General features: G+C 33.1%; 1 protein-coding gene across 1 annotated transcript; it reads right to left on the bottom strand.

The window, feature by feature from the left end:
• Nucleotides 1-1,718: 1,718 nt before the first annotated feature.
• On the bottom strand, nt 1,719-21,042 carry LOC127728417 (proteasome subunit beta type-3). Its single transcript, XM_052235787.1, has 6 exons — nt 20,967-21,042; nt 18,671-18,855; nt 17,365-17,472; nt 11,479-11,656; nt 9,864-9,958; nt 1,719-1,890 (listed from the first exon to the last, which is right to left on the bottom strand). Exons 1-6 carry the CDS (start codon nt 20,967-20,969, stop codon nt 1,842-1,844), a joined length of 618 nt encoding a protein of 205 aa, XP_052091747.1. The 5' UTR covers nt 20,970-21,042; the 3' UTR covers nt 1,719-1,841.
• Between the last annotated feature and the right edge of the window lie 551 nt (nt 21,043-21,593).

Below are 21,593 nucleotides of genomic sequence, written 5' to 3'. Positions count from 1 at the left end.
TATGTTTACTTGTTTTTGTTTAAATATCTTTTTGATTCGAGTAAAGCCATTTCAATTGATATTTTATAGTGTGTCTTTTTATGTTGTAATGTAACACTACTGTCTCAGGTTAGGGTGAAGGTTGGCGCCTGTTAAAACGTTTAAACCCGCTGCATTTTTAGGCACCTGTCCTAAGTCAGAAGCCTGTTGTTCAGTGGTTGTCGTTTGTTGGTGTGGTTCATAGGTGTTTCTTGTTTATCATTTTTTATTTAGATAAGACCGTTGGTTTTCCTGTTTGAATTGTTTTACACTAAGTCATTTTTGGGCCCATTATACCTTGGTGTGAGCCAAGGCTCCGTGTTGAAGGCCATACTTTGACCTATAATTGTTAACTTTTTATACATTGTGACTTGGATGGAGAGTTGTCTCATTGGCACTCATACCACATCTTCTTATTTATATTAACCCAATTGCACCATGTTGCAAGTGCTCACAAAAACATGGGTAGAAAAGAAGACTATAGGGTTGAGATAGTACTTTGTGTGCAATCTTTAAATCCTACACCATGTTATACTTAAACTAAAAGAAACATTGTTGATAATTTACATGTCATATTAACATTAAAATTCTATTAGTCATTTAGTGTTTAATATGTAAAGTGTGAAAAGTTTTAACCTATTATAACCTCTCTTTTTAGTGTAAATAACACCAATTCAGCCAGTGGTAAAAGTTCATGCTTTTGAAGTATATAAATCCTGTAGCAATGATTGATTATTCTCAATGTCCTTTTCATAACTAATAAACAACCCTGTAAGTTGTTTATACCTTCTTAAGTGGTAATTGCTGGCCAAGTAATTAAAACATGGGTTAACAGCTGGAAAAAATAACACCTTTATAAATCCTAGGACATATACAAAGTTCAATAGCAAAGATCTGACCTTTAGTTTTCAATTAACCACACACATTTGTGATAAGCAACATGTCGTATTAAATTTGTCCTTTTCCATAAAAATGTAGTAATGGGGAAAATACTCCAAATAACCAAAGTTTTCTACAATCAGTAGAATTTTTAAATGAATTAATATGTTTCTTATGTAAAAAAAACAAAAAAACATTTCAGTGTGAACTGAAATAAAATCAAAACTTAATCTTACTTGATTTTTTGTTTATGTTGTCTATTTTTGGTCAAGACAAATGATAAAATAAGTTAACAAACCAGTTTATTGACAAACTGAAGCCTCAGCATTAACAACCATAGCTTGTTTCCTTTATATACCTTTATATTTACAGTGTCTTCATTTTATACAATCTGTTTAATATGATTGGCTTAAACATGCCACATAGTACTTTTACAAACTTTCATACCATATGGAAACTTTTGACTATTTTGAAACCTGTGGGATGGTTGATAGACTGTAATCAACATGTACATGTAAGTCAGTCACTTGGAGGATGATGATACATTACATTATTTTTGTCATTTATTTTATTGTCATATTAATGAATGCTGTAATTTTACTTGGAATAATTTTAAATGCTTACTATGTAATTTAAAGCAATATGAAAGTATTCAAGTGATGTAGTACTTTTAAAAGTTTGTGCTCATAATGCAAAATGAGTCATATCACATGTATTCATATCATTTATTCATTAACTGCTGGTCAAATATTTAATTTTTTGTACCTGGATTAAATGCTTAGATTTTCTCTCTCGATTTTAAAGCAAAACAAATAATAGAATAGAGAAAGTGAATTTAATAATCAGAACGATGTCAATAGCACTTATACAACTTATCACACTATCTGTAAGTTATAACATGAATGAACTGATGAGATATTTTGTTGGTCATTTGGACCCAAACATTAGTCCATTCTTCCTCTAAGTTCTTTAGTTGTAACTTTATCTTTTTCTCTGAAATAAAAAAAACAAACTTAGTTGAACACTTGCATGTTTTCAAATTTAAACAATAATATGTCCCCCAAAAAAATGGGTAAAAATAAAATATTTCTGTCATTTTAAATCGATACAACATGCTACATTCTGTATTTGTTCCATTGTCCTGGCACTCAAAATTATGAGAGGGATGGCTCTGGAAAGGTTCACATATACCTGGTTTAAGATGAGAATGCAATGTAATAATCTATAAAAAGGTAAGGATTTAATTAACATTAAAATCAGATCACACGTAGAACTACAATGAACACTTATCATAAATTTAGGAAATAATTCATTGGGGCTTGAATATATACTGATTTTATCACAGTTTGGCCCTTTATGCTAAATATTTTACCACGAGCAATAGTGAGGGGTAAAATATTGGCATGACGGGCAAACTCATGGTAAAATCAGTATAAATTCAAGCCCCCATGAATTATTTCCATTCTAATAGGACAAATACAACAATTCTTTTGGATGGAAGGGCTCTATGTTAAGGCAAATATTTGATGTTCCGGTAATTAAACACACTACTAATGCTGATGTAATCAAAGCACGAAAGCGCTGTAAAGGCAGTTAATTACAGGTTGTGTGTATTTTAAGTCCAGTTATATCATTATCTTGCATAGTACAGTGTACTTATCAGAGGTGGCTTTCAGTATTTAAGATTTAGAGTTCTCTAATGATATTGAATAAGTTTTATGAATGTCATATTCTGAGCACTATATGAAGGCGATTGTTCTCACTTGTTTATGAACTAGTGCATTATGTCCAGTTTGTACCTTTTTTATCTATGTTTATAGTCAAATTAGTTATCAAAGGTACCAGGATTATAATTTAATACGCCAGACGTGTGTTTCGTCTACATAAGACTCATCAGTGACGTTCAGATCAAAATAGTAACAAAGCCAAAAAAGTACAAAGTTGAAGAGCATTGAGGACCCAAAATTCCAAAAAGTTGTGCCAAATACGGCTAAGGTAATCTATTCCTTGGATAAGAAAATCCTTAGTTTTTTCATTGGCAATCATAACACATCTCCTTATTTATATAATAATCTATATTCAACGACCTCAGGTACAAAAAAAATGTATGTAACTAAACTATGATGGGAAACCTTTGACTTCTTTCTTTATATAAACTTTTGATTTGGTACCATAGAACTATGTAGAGTAAATGTACATTGCAACATGTCAACTCTTTCAACTCCAAGCAAAATTATATTTCCAAGCATAAAGTAATTTATGAATGAAATAAAATGCTCCGCTGGGGCACAGCTTGATACGACCGCAGAGGTAGAACCCTGCACAGTTGGGGCAAGTATGAACACAACATTCAAGCTTGATTCAGCACTGAATTTGGATTGTAATTAAATATTTGACACAGCATAGGTTTCTGACACAGAATGAAAGTGGTCTAAGATACTTAAAAAAATTTAATTTACCTATTCAAACCATATCATTATTATTTGCTTTTATATATAAATCAGAAATAACCAATTTAAAATGGAAAATTTTAAAGAAAAAAAAGAACGTTTAGGGCAATTACCCCCAAACTCAAACCCAGCTTTCTCTTTGTGATATGGAACCTTGTAGTACAATTTCATAAAGATCCATACACTTACACACAAGTTATTGCCATGAAACTAGAAAAATGCTTGTTTTTTGCCCCTTTTTGGCCCCTAATTCCTAAAATTTGGAGGCAATTACCCCAAAAATCAATCCCAGCATTCCCTTTGTGATATGGAACCATGTGATACAATGTCAGAGAGATCCATAGACTTACACACAAGTTATTGTCATGAAACTAGAAAAATGCTTGTTTTTTGCCCCTTTTTGGCCCCTAATTCCTAAAATTTGGAGGCAATTACCCCCAAAATCAATCCCAGCCTTCCCTTTGTGGTATGGTACCTTGCAGTACAATTTCAGAGAGATCCATACACTTGAACACAAGTTATTGTCTGGAAACTAGAAAAATGCTTATTTTTGGCCCCTTATTCCTAAACTTTTTGGGCAATTACCCCCAAACTCAATTCCAGCTTTCCCTTTGTGATATGGAACCTTGTAGTACAATTTCATAAAGATCCATACACTTACACAAGTTATTGCCATGAAACTAGAAAAATGCTTGTTTTTTGCCCCTAATTCCTAAAATTTGGAGGCAATTACCCCCAAATTCAATCCCAGCATTCCCTTTGTGATATGGAACCTTGTGATACAATGTCAGAGAGATCCATAGACTTGCACACAAGTTATTGTCATGAAACTAGAAAAATGCTTGTTTTTTGCCCCTTTTTGGCCCCTAATTCCTAAAATTTGGAGGCAATTACCCCCAAAAATCAATCCCAGCATTCCCTTTGTGATATGGAACCTTGTGGTACAATGTCAGAGAGATCCATAGACTTACACACAAGTTATTGTCATGAAACTAGAAAAATGCTTGTTTTTTGCCCCTAATTCCTAAAATTTGAGGCAATTACCCCCAAAAATCAATCCCAGCATTCCCTTTGTGATATGGAACCTTGTGGTACAATGTCAGAGAAATCCATACACTTACACACAAGTTATGTCTGGAAGTTAAAAAAATGCTTATTTTTGGCCCCTTTTTCCTTAACTGTTGGTACCATAACCCCCAAAATCAATTCCCACTTTCCTTTTGTGGTATTGAACCTTATTTTAAAATTTCATTGAGATCCATTCACTTAAACTAAAGTTAGAGTGTGAAAACTAATGTGTCTTCGGACGACGACGACGCCAACGTCATACCAATATACGACCACAAAAAGTTTTTGCGGTCGTATAAAAAGGAGTTCTTAATTAAGAAATAAACTGATTCGCTGAGCGCAGCTGGATACACCCGCAGAGGTACTACCCTGAACAGCTTGGGCAAAAATGGACACAATATTCAAGCTTGATACAGGTCTGAATTTGGATTGTAATTAAATATTTGACATATTATAGTTTCTGAATAAATGTAGTCAATGAACTTGAAATCGGTTATATGAATTGAATTTATATTCAATTAAAGATTTCTTGCTGTTGTGCAATACACTGTGCTGTTGTGCAATACTTAATAAATCTGTTGCCAGACTATAATCAAATAAAGTTCAATTTCTTCTCAATGTCATATTTGAAATTTATGAAAATCAATAGGGAGATTACATCAATAGCTATAAATAATTCACCAAAGTTTCATGTGAACTGCTTAAAGCATTTTTGAGTTGTTGTCCAAAAACTGGAAAATCCCCCCTTTTTTAATGAATAAAACCCCATAACTCAGAAATGTAAAATCTAAAATTTATAAAATTCTAAAGGGAGCTTACGGATTGATAATTTAGTCTTAGATGCAAGATTTTTTTATCAGTTGTTAGTGGCTTTGAACTAGCTGTCAGTAACTGCGAGTACTCTCAGATTTGTACTTAGTGTCTTTTTGTTGTTTGGATGTACAACTACCCGACCACGCCCACTTATATTTGTATTTATCCATCTGATGAGTTTAGCCTCTTTCAACTGATTTTTATAGTTCTTTCTTATATTGTACTGTTACACCACTGTCCCAGGTTAGGGGGAGGGTTGGGATCCCGCTAACATGTTTAAGCCCGCCACATTCTGTATGTACATGTATGTGCCTGTCCCAAGTCAGGAGCCTATAAAAGTGTAATTCAGTGGTTGTCGTTTGTTTATGTGTTGCATATTTGTTATATTTGTTCATTTTTTTACATAAAATAGGCCGTTAGTTTTCTTGTTTGAATTGTTTTACATTGTCATTTCTGGGCCTTTTATAGCTGACTGTGCGGTATGGGCTTTGCTCATTGTTGAAGGCCGTACTGTGACCTATAGCTGTTAATTTCTGTGTCATTTGGTCTCTTGTGCATGTGTGGAGAGTTGTCTCATTGGCAATCATACCACATCTTCTTTTTTATATTTACATCAACAGATATAAAAAATTCACCAAAGTCAAGGTGAGACAACAAAACTTAGTTGTAAGATCTCTGAAATTTTTTACAGGGTACGAGTTTTTCTCATTGTTGGAGATTGTACGGTGACAGTAACACCTGTAACTGCTTAAACCCATTTCTTATGCACTTTAGTTTGATAAACTCACTGAATATCATACCACATCTCCTTATTTTTATATGCATTACAATTTACATGTGCATGTAATTGTAAATATATATATATCAGAACAAAATTCATTGCGTCACTTTTATTTATGCATCCTTTGGCACAATACAAGTTCTAAAATTACACAACATAAAACAACTAAATGTTATTTCAGATGAAAGTTTTGTTTCAGTTCCATTCATAGGATTTATTAGAATTTTGTATGTTTTTCCAAGTCCAATAATTCGCTCTATGTGACATAGAGACATAGTTGACTAAACCACCAGGTGTCGAACATTCAAGAATTTTCAGTGTTTCTGTTTTTATTTGATGAAAAGGTTGCCTGAGCTCTAGGAGCTTTAGGTTTTATCACGGGATATTCTGTGCTGTCAATAATAATCCAAGTCGTAGGAAACTTTAATTTGAAGTTGGATGGTGAAAAACACCTGACTAAACCACTAGATGGCCAAGTGTTAGCCTCACACCACTGTTTAGACATAAAAACAATCCATGTATACACAATATTCTTAACACTAGATTCAATCTAGAATCTAGACAGTTCAAAGTTGGTTGTATGATGCCTCAATTTCATCAAAGTCATAAAAAAACTGATTTTCAACTGACACCCTATCAATTTGAAAATATATGTATCTCAAACAATGTGCTGCTGGACCAAGTGTGGTCAAAACAAATAAAAATTTAGTATACAACTCTAAACCGGTATAAAAATGCATGGCTGTGTCACGTGTCTTCATTTCAAAATTCTCTGCTGAAAACATAGGCATTGATGGTGTTTCTGTAATTCCATCTGTGAAGCTCAACATTAGCTCGGCAGTTGGTGGTGGACAGTCATAAATCCTTTCTGCAGTATGAATGACTTCTTCAGGAAAACCAACTTTACAATCAAAACTTTCCTCTAGATTTCTACTACAATATTTATCAAGTTTAGTTCTTTTGTTTTCACAGGAAACTGCCCTGATTTTTCTTTTTGCGAATGATTCAGTCTCTTGCTTGGTCCAGGAAAATAGGCTGGGAATTGCAGTAGACTTAAGTCTCTGTATGGTGGGTTTGCGCCCTGAAAAAGGTTATAAAACATTAGTTTTTTTATAATTAAAAGAACTTCCATTAGCAATAAAATTGAGAATGGAAATGGGGAATGTGTCAAAGAGACAACAACCCGACCACAGAACAGACAACAGCAGAAGGCCACCAACAGGTCTTCAATGCAGCGAGAAATTCCCGCACCCGGAGGCGTCCTTCAGCTGGCCCTTAAACAAATATAAATACTAGTTCAGTGATAATGAACGCCATACTAAACTCCAAATTGTACACAAGAAACTAAAATTAAAAATAATACATGACTAACAAAGGCTAGAGGCTCCTGACTTGGGACAGGCGCAAAAATGCGGCGGGGTTAAACATGTTTATGAGATCTCAACCCTCCCCCTATACCTCTAGCCAATGTAGAAAAGTAAACGCATAACAATACGCACATTAAAATTCAGTTCAAGAGAAGTCCGAGTCTGATGTCAGAAGATGTAACCAAAGAAAATAAACAAAATGACAATAATACATAAATAACAACAGACTACTAGCAGTTAACTGACATGCCATATATGTATACTTTGTACTACCTGGCGAAATATTAACTAGATTTATTCATTACAATCTGGATAAAACTATGTTTGCCTGATTCAATGTATGTTATGTAAATCCAAAGGACAAACAATGAGAGACTTATGCAACAAACGTACATTGTTTGTACCTAAATAACTATAATATAGATGAGAGCATGTCATTGTTTTGTTCCTGTTAACATTGTCATTGATATTTTTCAAGAAAGTCTATGAGGCATAGCTTATGCATTCCTGTCATTACTACATTAGCATAATTACTGCTAAAATAATTCTCAGTATGATATACCTCTTGTAAGAAATCATTATAATTGTAGCAATCACCAAAAAATCTCAAACAGATCACATTGAATCGTAATCCAAAAAATTATGACGTCTTGAATTACCCACCCCCTTTTATTCTAAAACGATAATTGCGGTTGTAAACAGACTTTGGTTTATTCGCATGGCGATTACATATATAACTATATATTTCACAAAGAAAATAGAATGTTACCATGAATAGTTTCCTGCACGTAGTCTTTTTCAGTAAAACGTGCCTTGCAAACAACAGCTGATTGAGATGGACTCCACGACATCATCGTGTTCTCGTCCAATCTGCGTATGGGCCATGGCGTTGATCCAACTTTTCCTTCTTTTTAAGTCATTTGGAAATGCATGTCCTCCTCTTAAATGACATCCAGGTACACAACAACAAGTACTTGGCATCGTTAATTAAAAATATAACTGAAATAGTTGCACAGTGCAGAAACCGGAAGTAGAGGAACAGGATCCGCTACCACGGCGCCACCTATTCAGGAACGATAATTTGCTACTTTATATAACTGCGAAAATAACGTTAGACGGGTTCACGTGCATAAACAGAAATGCGCTTTAAATTGTATAATATAATTCATGTTCAGTCGACCTTTTATTATTATATCAACGACTGAAATGATTTATAAACATCTAGATTGCAGATAACACTCGAAATTAACCCGAGCTCTTTCCACACGGAATTCAAATAATTCTAGTTTGTCAATCGGTTGACTGCTTATAATGCAAAATACTAATATATCAAAAGTTTTTAAAACTAACAAAACACAATGATCGTTTCTCTATTTCCCAATGTAAATGAAATGAAACAAAAAACATTTTATATCGCAATAAGAAGAGGAGAGAATTCAACATTTCTGGATCTACTTGGAGTCTAATGACCCCCCACGTAGATAAGTTGGATATCGCGGAAGGAAGGATTAACCCGGCAACTAGAAAGGCATTAAAGCACTGCCTTTAAAAAACGAAGAAATCTGAATTAGTGACATGCTTAAATTATTTACAATAACAAACTTGTTTTGTAATAAATTAAGCTGTTAGTTTTCTCAATTGAATTGTTTCATATTTTTCATGTTGGGACCTTTTATAGATGATTCTACCGTATGGGTTTTTCTCGTTGAAGGCTGTTTGGTTGCCTATAATTGCTTACATCCACTTCATTTGAACTTTGGTGGATAGTTGTCTCATTGGCATCTCCTTATTTTTATATTAGACAGGTTTGGATAAAGTTAAATGATTATCCTTCTTTTATTTAAGAAAATTGGCTTTCAACAAATTTTTATCATTGTTTATGTTTCCCTGCTTTGAAAACTATCCTTTTCACATTCCTGCATTTTCCCATAGAATGCTTATAGTCTTACGTCCTCGTTCAATGACGTCATTTACACCAATTGGCCTCAGGTAACCAATTCATAAATTGAATACGACGTAGGAGTACGATAGGTACAGTCAAAAATATCATGACATTGCCAATCAGCTGACATACAATATAATCATATTTTACTACGGTTGTGTACTCAAAGCATTTGAAGAACGTCATACAAGTATAATTAGAATATTTTATAACTTGTCATATAATACTTGGTTCCATTTCAATATTCCAATATTAGACCGTGTGTACACAAATTTATCTTCAATCAGTTTGTATATATATACATATGATAGCTAATAATAAGTCTATAACAGCCATATTAATGAAGCTTCTTGTCAGAAGTTTGGGCTCATATGAACCTATTAAGAAACTATAGTAACATTGTTACCCAAAAGTGACTTATTTTCTTCAGCTGCACATATTTTTTTCCATAATTTCTTGACATGTCATATCTATTAATTTTCAAATTTCAGGATTTGTTTACTAATTTAAAAACAACAACTTTTTCAAATGCTTAAATTACTTACATGATATGTACTACTGCTCCCCATCCAGACACTGCATCCCTGTCTACTGAGTTTAACAGAGCCTGAGATATTGTTTCAAACAAATCATCTGGTTCCTGTTAATGTGATAAATATGACAAGTGGTAATATAATAGTTAAAATTAAATAAATGAGGAATGTGTCCATGGGACAGAGATGATGCCCCCGCTTGCATATCATATTAAGTTATAAAGGGACATAACTGAAGAACAGTATAAGTGACGCTACCAAAATTTGTACTTGATCTGAGTTTTGTAGTAATAAGCATTGTGTATAAGTTTCATAACATTTGGTTGAGGCAAACTTAAGTTAGAGAACGGAAAGGAAAAATTCAGCAATTTTTCCATTTGTTAAGGGGCATAACTCTAGAATGGTTAAAGTGATGCCACCAAAATTCAAACTTGATCTGTGTTTTGTGGTAATAAGCATTGTGTATAAGTTTCATAACATTTGGTTGAGGTAAACTAAAGTTAGAGAACGGAAACCAACTATGGGACGTACGTACAGACGGACGTACAGACAGACAAGGGTAAAACTTAATGCCCCCTCTGCTACGGCGGGGCCATAAAAAGAAATGGGTCTATAAATTTGGTAATGTCTTATGGTCAGACTCATTGGATTTATAAATCAGTAACACAGGGTGTTATTATGGAGCAGTAAGATGTGTTGAAAGGGGTATGTTTTTGCACACATAAAATCAGTTTAACCCTAGAAGATGTTGTGCATGTCAAGCTATCTTGACCATATCTTGTTTCTTGTTGTTTTTACATCCATTTTTCTGATAATTAAGTTTAGGTGTTATGTGTTCTCTGTTGTACTGGGCAATATATTTGGTTACTCCTTTTTGTGAATCATAACCAATTTTATTTGCTAATTGAAAATTAAGCTGAATAAAATAATTTAAGACAGCAGAGAAGATAATTCTGTTTTAATTGTTTATTACTAAGACTTAAATAAAGAGTTAGCTATTTATACTGTAAATTTATGATGTCTCTAGTCTGGTCAAAGGGTCAGAGTGTCCTACTTAATCAAACGATAAATTAGATAACATGTTTTCACACGCAGAGAAATTTCACTTATGACCAGTGCATGATTGGATTACATCTTTCTTATTGGTCAATGATCTTGCGGGGTCAGCACGAGTTCACAGTTCACGTGTAAGTGCGTTGTGGTCACTTCCTTTTATCATCAGCATTTGATGTGTTAACTTGTGATTCTTATCAAACAATTTGTTAAAAATTCCCACCCACATATATACCTCCCTTAATGTTATCTTTTGAAGTAGATATGTATATATGTTTATTTGTGGGGCAGATTTTTCTCCCCACCTTTGCTATTCTTTGTCATTTATTCAATTGATATGATATTAGTTGATGTAATTTCGTATTAATTATGTATTATTATTTCATATTAAATATGAACTTTTATGTCAAATGTTTTATTTGCAAAATGTATTTTTTGCATTTTATGATTTTGAATAAATGACCTTTTTTTGTCAGTTTAGTTTTGATATCATATAGCAAATCAAGCTCAGACTCTGGCCTGTGTATACATAGTATGTTTATGGTATCTAGCTGTCTGTCTTAAATACAATTACCATGTTTGGTTCCCATAGTGACTCACACATGCCATACATTTGTTCACTACATGTTCCACTAACAACAAAATCATCTGTTATCATGGGACAACCAATGAGATCCATTGATGCTATGTAAGGTTCAAATGTCTTAGGGTCAAGACCAGCTATAACTGGTTCAACAAAGTATGGCCCAAATCTGGAAAAAAAAGAAGAAAAATAAGGTTACACAATTTGATGAATTCCTTCATTACTATCAATTGAAAGTCTCTCACGGAATATGAATTTTATGTTGAAAGTTTAACCATAATAATACAAGGTCAACCTCTAACTTGATAAAACAATTGGGACAGGTGACCGTGTGCAAATGATTAATTTTGATTTTTTTCCAGTTTCTCATTAGCAAAAAATAACAGCTTGATAGGACCGCAGAGGTCGAACCCTGAACTGTTGGGGCAAGTAAGGACACTAAATTCAAGTTTGATACAGCTCTGAATTTGCATTGTGATTAAATATTTGACACAGTATAGGTTTCTGACACAGAAAGAATGTGGTCAAAGAACTGAATAATTTGAAATTGGACTTTTACCTTCTATGGTCCAATACCCAAAATCTAAATACTTTAGATTCAGCATATCCAAGTAAACCAAGAATTTAATTATTTAATTTATTATTGGACAATGTGAGATAAGTTTTTAAAGAGGTTCACTTCATCAAAAAAAAATACATATATATATATATGTTTTCTGTTTAGTATTAAATTAATAATTAAGATCCATTTTTTACATCTGGTGATACGTTTATTTGGCAATCACCAATGGCAGTCAGCAGGGTTTAAGAACATCAGTTGTTCAACCTGTTAGTCAAATGCGATTTGTTAAACTATACTTTTTCACTTTTTGGTCTTTTGGAAAATGTTGTTTGTGTTGTATTAAGACCCCTCTACCAAGAAATTTGTTTTGCATGCATTTCGTAAAAAAATTGCGTTTTTTTTATCCAACACAATCATAGGTTTGAACGTTGTTTTCAATTTAGACTTGTATATGCTTTATTATTGTGAAGCCTAGGTGGTCGTGTGGTCTAGCGCGTCAGATACAGTGCAGGCGATTTGGTGTCACGATATCTCAGTAGCATGAGTTCGAATCCCAGCGAGGGAAGAACACAAAATTTGCGAAGCAAATTTATTTAGACGAGTTATATATATATTTATATATATAGCATTCTGAAAATTAGTTCATACAGAATTAAAGAACCTTAGTAAGCGCACTCACATACCCCACTTCCCCACATTTTCATTGGAGAAATAAAATAAGTGTAAGAAAAAAAAATTGAATCGTAATTTCCTGTCAATATACACATCTACATAGTATGTCCTTATTATCTACAAAGTTTCAAGAAATTCTGTTGTGTGGTTTCAGAGGAGTTGCGATGACAAACTGTTGCAGAAGTACATTTAAGCAAATAAGTTCAAAGGGGCGTAACTCATAGAAATAAAATGCTCCGCAGGGCGCAGCTTGATACGACCGCAGAGGTCAAACTCTGAACAGTTGGGGCAAGTATGGACACAACATTCTAGCTTGATACAGCTCTGAATTTGGATTGTGATTAAATATTTGACACAGCATAGGTTTCTGACACAGAATGAATGTGGTCTAAGAACTTAAAAATTTTAAATTAGACATTCACCTATTATGGTCCAATATCCAAAATCTAAACACATGGTTAGATTCAGCATATCAAAGAACCCCAAGAATTCAATTTTTGATGAAATCAAACAAAGTTTAATTTTGGACCCTTTTGACCTCAATGTGGACAAAGTTGATAACGGGGCCCAAAAATCAAAATCTAAATACATGGTTAGATTCAGCATATCAAAGAACCCCATATATTCAATTTTTTTTTAAATCAAACAAAGTTTAATTTTGGACCCCGATTTGGACCAACTTGAAAACTGGGCCAATAATCAAAAATCTAAATACATGTTTAGATTCAGCATATCAAAGAACCCTAAAAATTCAATTTTTGTTAAAATCAAACTAAGTTTAATTTTGGACCCTTTGGACCTTAATGTAGACCAATTTGAAAACGGAACCAAAAATTAAGAATCTAAATACACGGTTAGATTCAGCATATCAAAGAACCCCAATAATTCAATTTTTGATGAAATCAAACAAAGTTAAATTTTGGACCCTTTGGACCTCAATGTGGACCAATTTAAAAACGGGGCCCAAAATCCAAAAACTTAATACACGGTTAGATTCAGCATATTAAAAAAAACCCAAGAATTCAAGAATAAACCCCATTGAAATTGATCAAGAAATAAGCAATTTATACGAAGTATCTTCTTTTGCACAATACTGTGCAATTGAATATTTCTTGCTATTGCGCAATACTGTACAATTGACAATTTCTTGCTATTGCACAATATTGTGCTATTGGATATTTCTTGCTATTGCGCAATACTGTGCAATTGAAGATTTCTTGCTACTGCGCAATACTGTGCAATTGAAGATTTCTTGCTATTGCGCAATACTGTACAATTGACAATTTCTTGCTATTGCACAATATTGTGCTATTGGATATTTCTTGCTATTGCGCAATACTGTGCAATTGAAGATTTCTTGCTACTGCGCAATACTGTGCAATTGAAGATTTCTTGCTATTGTGCAATACTGTGCAATTGAAAATTTCTTGCTATTGCACAATACTTATTATATAATAATTTACACATCCTGTTTGGTGTGTATCTCCTACCATATCATTATTATTTGCTTTTAAATATAAATCAGAAATAACCAACTTGAAATGGAAAATTTTAAAAGAAAAAAAAAAGGAAAAAAAGAAAAAAAAAGAAACCCCCCCCCCCCCCAAATTTTTTGAACCCCCTTATGATTCATCACCCCCAAACTCAATCCCAGCCTTCCCTTTGTGGTATGGTACCTTGCAGTACAATTTCAGAGAGATCCATACACTTGAACACAAGTTATTGTCTGGAAACTAGAAAAATGCTTGTTTTTGGCCCCTTTTTTGGCCCCTAATTCCTAAAATTTTGAGGCAATTACCCCCAAAATCAATTCCAGCCTTCCCTTTGTGATATGGAACCTTGTGGTACAATGTCAGAGAGATCCATACACTTACACACAAGTTATTGTCTGGAAGTTACAAAAATGCTTATTTTTGGCCCCTAATTCCTTAACTGTTGGTACCATAACCCCCAAAATCAATCCCAACCTTCCTTTCGTGGTATTGAACCTTATGGTGAAATTTCATGGAGATCCATTCACTTAAACTAAAGTTAGAGTGCGAGAACCAATGTGTCTTCGGACGACGACGCCAACGTCATACCAATATACGACCAAAAAATTTTTAATTTTTGCGGTCGTATAAAAAAATTGAATCGTAATTTCCTGTCGATATGCACATCTACATAGTATGTCCTTATTATCTAAAAAGGTTTCATGAAATTCTGTTGTGTGGTTTCAGAGGAGTTGCGATGACAAACTGTTGCAGTAGTACATTAAAGCAAATAAGTTCAAAGGGACGCATTTCCTAGAAAAAAAATTGAATCGTAATTTCCTGTCGATATGCACATCTACATAGTATGTCCTTATTATCTACAAAGTTTCATGAAATTCTGTGGTGTGGTTTCAGAGGAGTTGCGATGACAAACTGTTGCAGTAGTAATTTGAAGCAAATGAGTTCAAAGGGGCGTAACTCCTAGAAAAAAAATTGACTCCTAATTTCCTGTCGATATGCACATCTACATAGTATGTCCTTATTATCTACAAAGTTTCATGAAATTCTGTTGTGTGTTTTCAGAGAAGTTGCGATGACAAACTGTTGCAGAGGTATATTGAAGCAAAAAAATTCAAAGGAGCGTAACTCCTAGAAAAAAAATTGAATCGTAATTTCCTGTCGATATGCACATCTACTTAGTATGTCCTTATTATCTGAAAAGGTTTCATGAAATTCTGTTGTGTGGTTTGAGAGGAGTTGCGATGACAAAAGGTTGCAGTAGTATATTGGGCAAATAAGTTCAAAGGGGCGTAACTCCTGGAAAAAAAATTGAATCATAATTTCCTGTCGATATGCACATCTACGTAGTATGTCCTTATTATCTACAAAGTTTCATGAAATTTTGTTGTGTGGTTTCAGAGGAGTTGAGATGACAAACTGTTGCAGTAGTACATTAAAGTAAATAATTTCAAAGGGGCGTAACTCCTAGAAAAAAAATTGAATCGTTATTTCCTGTCGATATGCACAACTACATAGTATGTCCTTATTATCTAAAAAGGTTTTGTGAAATTCTGTAGTGTGGTTTGAGAGGAGTTGCGATGACAAGAAACAGGACTGACGGACGAACAGACGGACGGACGGAAGGACAGACGGACGGACGGGTCAAAAACATTATACCCTCCGCAACTCGTTGCGTGGGGTATAATAACAAACCAAACTACCATGAAGTTCTTTGAAAAATAAAAAAAAAAACAATTTCCAAAACATCATTTATCATTGATACTATGTCTTTTAAAAATCTTTAAAACTTATCTGTAAATTATTTTTCAAGATGTCTAATAATCAACAGTAAATTTCAAACTATATTTAAACATAATTTCTTCTCTAAAATTAGAATCTGATGCTGTATCTATTTTTAACTATGAGTCTACTTTCAATTTCTATCAATTGTGAAATACAGCTATGAATTTGGATTGTGATTAAATATTTGACATAGCATAGGTTTCTGACACAGAATGAATGTTGTCTAAAAACTTAAAAATTAGAAATTGGACATTTACTTATTTTGGTCCAATATCCAAAACCTAAAATCTAAATATATGGTTAGATTCAGCATATCAAAGAACCTCAAGAATTCAATTTTTGATGAAATCAAAGAAAGTTTAATTTTTGGACCCTTTGGACTTCAATGAAGACTAATAAGATAATAGGGCCCAAAATCTAAAATATAAATACACAAGAAGATTCAGCATATCAAAGAACCCCGTATATTCAATTTTTGTTGAAATAAAACAAAGTTTAATTAAGGACCCTGTTTTGGCAACTTGAAAACTGGGCCCAAAATCACAAATCTAAATACATGTTTAGATTTATTATATCAAAGAAACCCAAGAATTCAATTTTTGTCAAAAATCAAAGAAAGTTAATTTTTGGATCAGAATGTGGACCAATTTGAAAAAGGGGCTCCAAAATTAAAATCAAAATACACGTTTAGATTCGGCATATTGAAGAACCCCAATAATTCAATTTTTGTTAAAATCAAACAAAGTTTAATTTTGGACCCTTTGGACTTCAATGTACCGGTAGACCAATTTAAAAACAGGGCTCAAAATCTAAATACATTGTTAGATTCAGCAGATTAAAAATACCCAAAGAATTCAAGTTTTTGAATGAAACCCGATAGAAAATGGTCAAGAAATAAGAAATTTATATAATGTAGTAAAAAAGTATTGTTTTTGGCCCCTTTTTCCTAAACGGTAGGGCCATAACCCCAAAAATCAATTCCAACCATCCTTTGTTTTTGGTATGGAGCCTTGTGGTACAATTTCATAGAAATCAATAGACTTATACTCAAGTTATTGTCCTGAAATCAGAAAATCCTAGTTTTTTTTTACCCCTTTTTGGTCTCTAATCTCTAAACGGTTTAGGCAATAACTTCCAAAATCAATCCCAAACTTTATTTTGAGGTATGGAACCTTGTGTTACAATTTCTTAGAGATCCATACACTTATACACAGGTTATTGTCATGAAAACAGTAAAAATCAATATTTCAGGGGCAACAACTCCTAGAACTTTTAATACAGACTGTAATATAATACCATGTGATAAGGTCATGAATATGGATGAGCATTATACATTTGTTATCTAGTGTGTAGAATACTTTCTCTTACCTTCTTTCATATAACAAATTAGAAACCATACTCATAAAAGTTTTAGGTTTAATCTTTCTGTTTTCTCTAAGTTCATACATATTTTTTCTGAAATGTAACCTCTGTGATCTGAAAAAATAACAAACAATTTTTAAAATATGTTTTCCCATGAATACATGTAGAAAACTATGATACCCTTTCATCAACAAATGACATTAAAATACACTTTTTCAGTGACAGTATGCCTTAGCACAAAAAGGAAAGTGTAACATTGACACCAAACATATCTTTTCTATTTTTTTCTAAGCAAGCAAAAAGACAATTTTTGTCAATCCATGTTTCTTGTTGGAATACATCTAAGTATCACATTATACAAAAGAAAAAAATAAATCCTTTTTATTTCCATAGGATATGAACAAATATAATCTCGTTGTCATTGTTATATACATATACATGTACATGTACTTCCTATTCTAAATAGATATAAGAATTGAATAGAATACATTCAAAGTTAACTTTTGGTTTCAAATGTCAGACTTGAACAAATTCGTAAAGAATCTTAAATAAGAGACAAAAAAATATGATCTATTATTTTTTTTTCAATATCACACTTTTTGTCCCATAATCATGATAATTGAAGCAATTATGTTAAATGGCATAAACTAATTTTTGTTTCAATAACTTTTATGTGTTGCTATTGATCAGGGAGGAGTAGTAAGGACATGAAAAAATCGAACTTATTGAGAGGGGTATGAACAGAAAAAATCTCCCTGCTCTGTTAATTTTGTACTTTGACAGGCATTCTATATACATTGTACATGTACCGTATATGTAAAGATAGATAAATGGTCAGTTTTGCATCATTGCACGCTTATTCTAATTTTGTTCATTAGATTAATTGAAGGGTCCAAATTATCTGAATCTCTGAATTGATGTTTTAGGTACATTTTCAGTACTTTAAAGTAATAGTACTAAAAAAAGCGCACCTGCAAAAGTAGCTATGAAGACTATGATAGACTTTGTCCTATCCCATTATCACCTACACATGCATGTATATTAAAAATACAAAGGATATGGGGTATCCATCCAGGACACAAAATTAGTACATGCACAGCAAAAAACACACAAAAAGCAAAGGAACAGGGCTTTTATTGCTGTTCTTCATCTCAAATTCACAGTGAGTGCTATTGTTTATCCTATCTCTTCATCAACATAATCAAATGCTCATTCCATCTCTTTATTTATAAACATGACTAAAACAACACAGTGTTGTTCATCCACTCTCCTAACTTAATGTACATTGTGTACTTTAATCTCCATAACTTACACTGTTTGTACATCTGTGGCCAGACCAGGTAAGCCTATATACAGTCTGTCACCCATTTCAAATATCTTCTGGAAATTAGTAGACACTGTCTGTGCTTGTACACCAAATCTTCTATCAGCAGCAATAGCTACACAATCTCTACCTTTCATGGCTACAATAGCCGCACCATTATATTCCATAATACTCTAAAAATGTAAAAGCAATTTAATTAAACTACATACTACTAAAATACATTTGTACATGCAGGAAAACTTGGTGTGTTTACACCACAGAATTATTTCTATGTAAAGTAGAGACAATTTTTTTAATTTTCTGAAACACAAAATTACATGCTGGTATAACTTTTATATATCTATGTCCTGCCAGGCTTCAAAACTTTTCAAGTTGTACAAGTACAATGTATATCTGTACTCAGAATAAATTTCCTGAGGTGTGAACATGACCATTTATGACAAACAATTGTAATGGTCTTGTTTACACCAGGAAATTTACTCTGAGCATGCTGAGTACAGACAAGCAGGTCTTTTCGATTCTGTTTTAATTTCTTTTGCTTTTGTAACTATTAACTAAAGGCATTCGGGCCAATCAAGGCAACCAAGAATGAAGATCATGATCAAGGGAAAGGAATTTGGTCACACCTGAAAATGGATACTTCATATTTGATGTTGGTTCTGTTTACTGACAGTACATTGTAACTTGTTCATTTATATTGGTTCCGATAACTAACAATGAACACTTTAAAGCTGGAATCGTCAAGGAAATTACATGTGTGCTATACTCTTTATTAAATCAACAACATTTTGATGAGAAAGTTTACTTGCTAGTGTTTTCCTCATACAAGATTTTGACTTGACTGCAATAAATTTCGGAACAAGAGACAGAATAGGTAAAATCTGTGAATGATAAACAACTAAAGCTTTGTACCTTTTTATGTTTCTTCAAATAAATACTTGCAAGAAACTACAATAAGTTACTAGTATGAACTTTATTTTGATAAACCTTTGTACATGTACATGTTGTTTGCATAACACCTGGGACGGCATTGTAATATACACCTTATAGCTATTTATTCCAATCTGGGAAAAACAGTTACTTAGACAACTTCCTGTTGAGGTCAAGCAGAACAAAACAAAGGTCAGCATCAATGAACTGAGGGAGGAAAAAGTTTGGAAAGCGGACATTTTAAAATTTTGATAGTTGAAGAAGCAGTTTCTAAAGGAAAATTAAAGTAATTGAAAATGCTTTGTTTGGTGTGTTAACGATTGTTTAAACATGTCTCTAATGTCTCTATGAAAAGTTTTATGCACAATACATTGTTTGAAAAAGGCCCCAGATAGCTTCAAATCATTACTGGTTTGAAAAGTTGTGTAATCTTAGAACTTATCCGAATAGGAATAAATCGTGATAAGATGTATTAAAAGAAAACAGCACATTTGCATGTCTTGCAACAGGGGAGATATATGCCAGTTCCTGGATACAGTAGTTAAGTTGAATCTGTCATGTGACTTCCATCACCATTTGTCCAAAATGTAGGCATCGTCACTTCCAATACATGTTGAGTAAACGGGTGAAATAGTTTGATCTTATTCTGCACAAATATTTGGGAAGTTAAAATCTAGTAAGTTGGTCACCCTCCCTTCAGTTTTAAAATGTATGGGAACTAAGATTAAGTACTTACAAACATGAATTATTTCTAGACTACCCTGCAGAATGACGATTCTGAAAGTGCTTGAACTCTAATAGTGAAGGGATACAGGCCTGCCTTCTATCTGGTTAATGACGTCAATAAGGCATGCAAAATTGACGATCTTTTCCAGTGAAAAACATGATTTGAGAAATAGCCTATTGTCAATTAAGATTTTAGTCTAACACACCTTGCCATTAGCTGGATTTGAACTGAGTTGACAGGTCAAACGTTTTTGTATTTAGCCAACACTAAAGATGAAACACCTACATGTGACCTGCAGATGGTTGGCAAAGCCAAAAGTCGAAAAGAAGCCCCAATAAACAAAAATTCTTTAATTCAAAGGAACGTTATTCAATTTTCTGAAACACTAACAAATGCTTTCAACTATCAAAATCTAGAATTGCATGCAGAATTTAACATAAAAGCAGTGTGGACATGTTTTATTCGCCAAGTGTCTAAATTTCCTCCCCCTTTTTTCTTGTATGTGTTTCTCTTTGCTGCTCCATTTTTCCTTTTCTAAATGTTATTTCAAGAATTGAATAAAATAAAACGCAAAGATGCCCTGGACATCAAATACGATGTATGCTGAATTCAAAGCAGTCATTTTACCATTGTGAAAATGTTCCCCGGTGAAAACTGCAAATTCACAAATCTCTAAATTTTTACTTTGAAGAGTTTAGTTAGGGGAGATAACAGAAAAAAAATGAATCCATGTCGACTCGTCACTTTTCAAGTTCGTACCCATTTTTACCAACTCCTACTCTCATGTCAAACGAGTTTCTGGTGATTATTAATGTAACTGAAGTAATATGATACTTAATATAATAATTAGATAAATACTTTCCCAAACATATACATCTAAATTTTCTTGTGTAAATAGCCATGTAAACTTCGAAAGATTGTCTTAAGATTGAAAACCATAGTGAAGGTTGATGAAATCTTAGTTCGGTAAAAAAAAACTCAGTTCTAGTATCTCCCTTGTTCAGAAGTCACAGCAAGATTACTGGATTTTTTGTTTACACCCAATACATATTTCATAAATTTGATATGTGATTTTTCAGGTGTCATGTTTGACTGAAACACTTTTTCTAAAATATATTGATAATTTTTCTTACATGCAGCCGAGTTAACCGAAAACATACCCCAAACTTCACTGAAAACCATAGTGAAGGTTGATGAAATCTTAGTTCGGTAAAAAAAAACTCAGTTCTAGTATCTCCCTTGTTCAGAAGTCAC

This window comes from Mytilus californianus, unplaced genomic scaffold (assembly GCF_021869535.1).
Source record: "Mytilus californianus isolate M0D057914Y unplaced genomic scaffold, xbMytCali1.0.p SCAF_2, whole genome shotgun sequence".
Taxonomy (NCBI): domain Eukaryota; kingdom Metazoa; phylum Mollusca; class Bivalvia; order Mytilida; family Mytilidae; genus Mytilus; species Mytilus californianus.
This window is presented reverse-complemented; position numbering and strand designations above follow the sequence as displayed.

What these genes read in the sequence shown, in the direction of transcription:
- LOC127728417 (XM_052235787.1), bottom strand. An exon ending in CACTATGGGAACCAAACATG is followed by an intron (nt 9,959 to 11,478) that starts GTAATTGTATTT and finishes TCACATTAACAG; the next exon opens with GAACCAGATGATTTGTTTGA. An exon ending in GGAGCAGTAGTACATATCAT is followed by an intron (nt 1,891 to 9,863) that starts GTAAGTAATTTA and finishes TTTTTATTTCAG; the next exon opens with AGAAAAAGATAAAGTTACAA.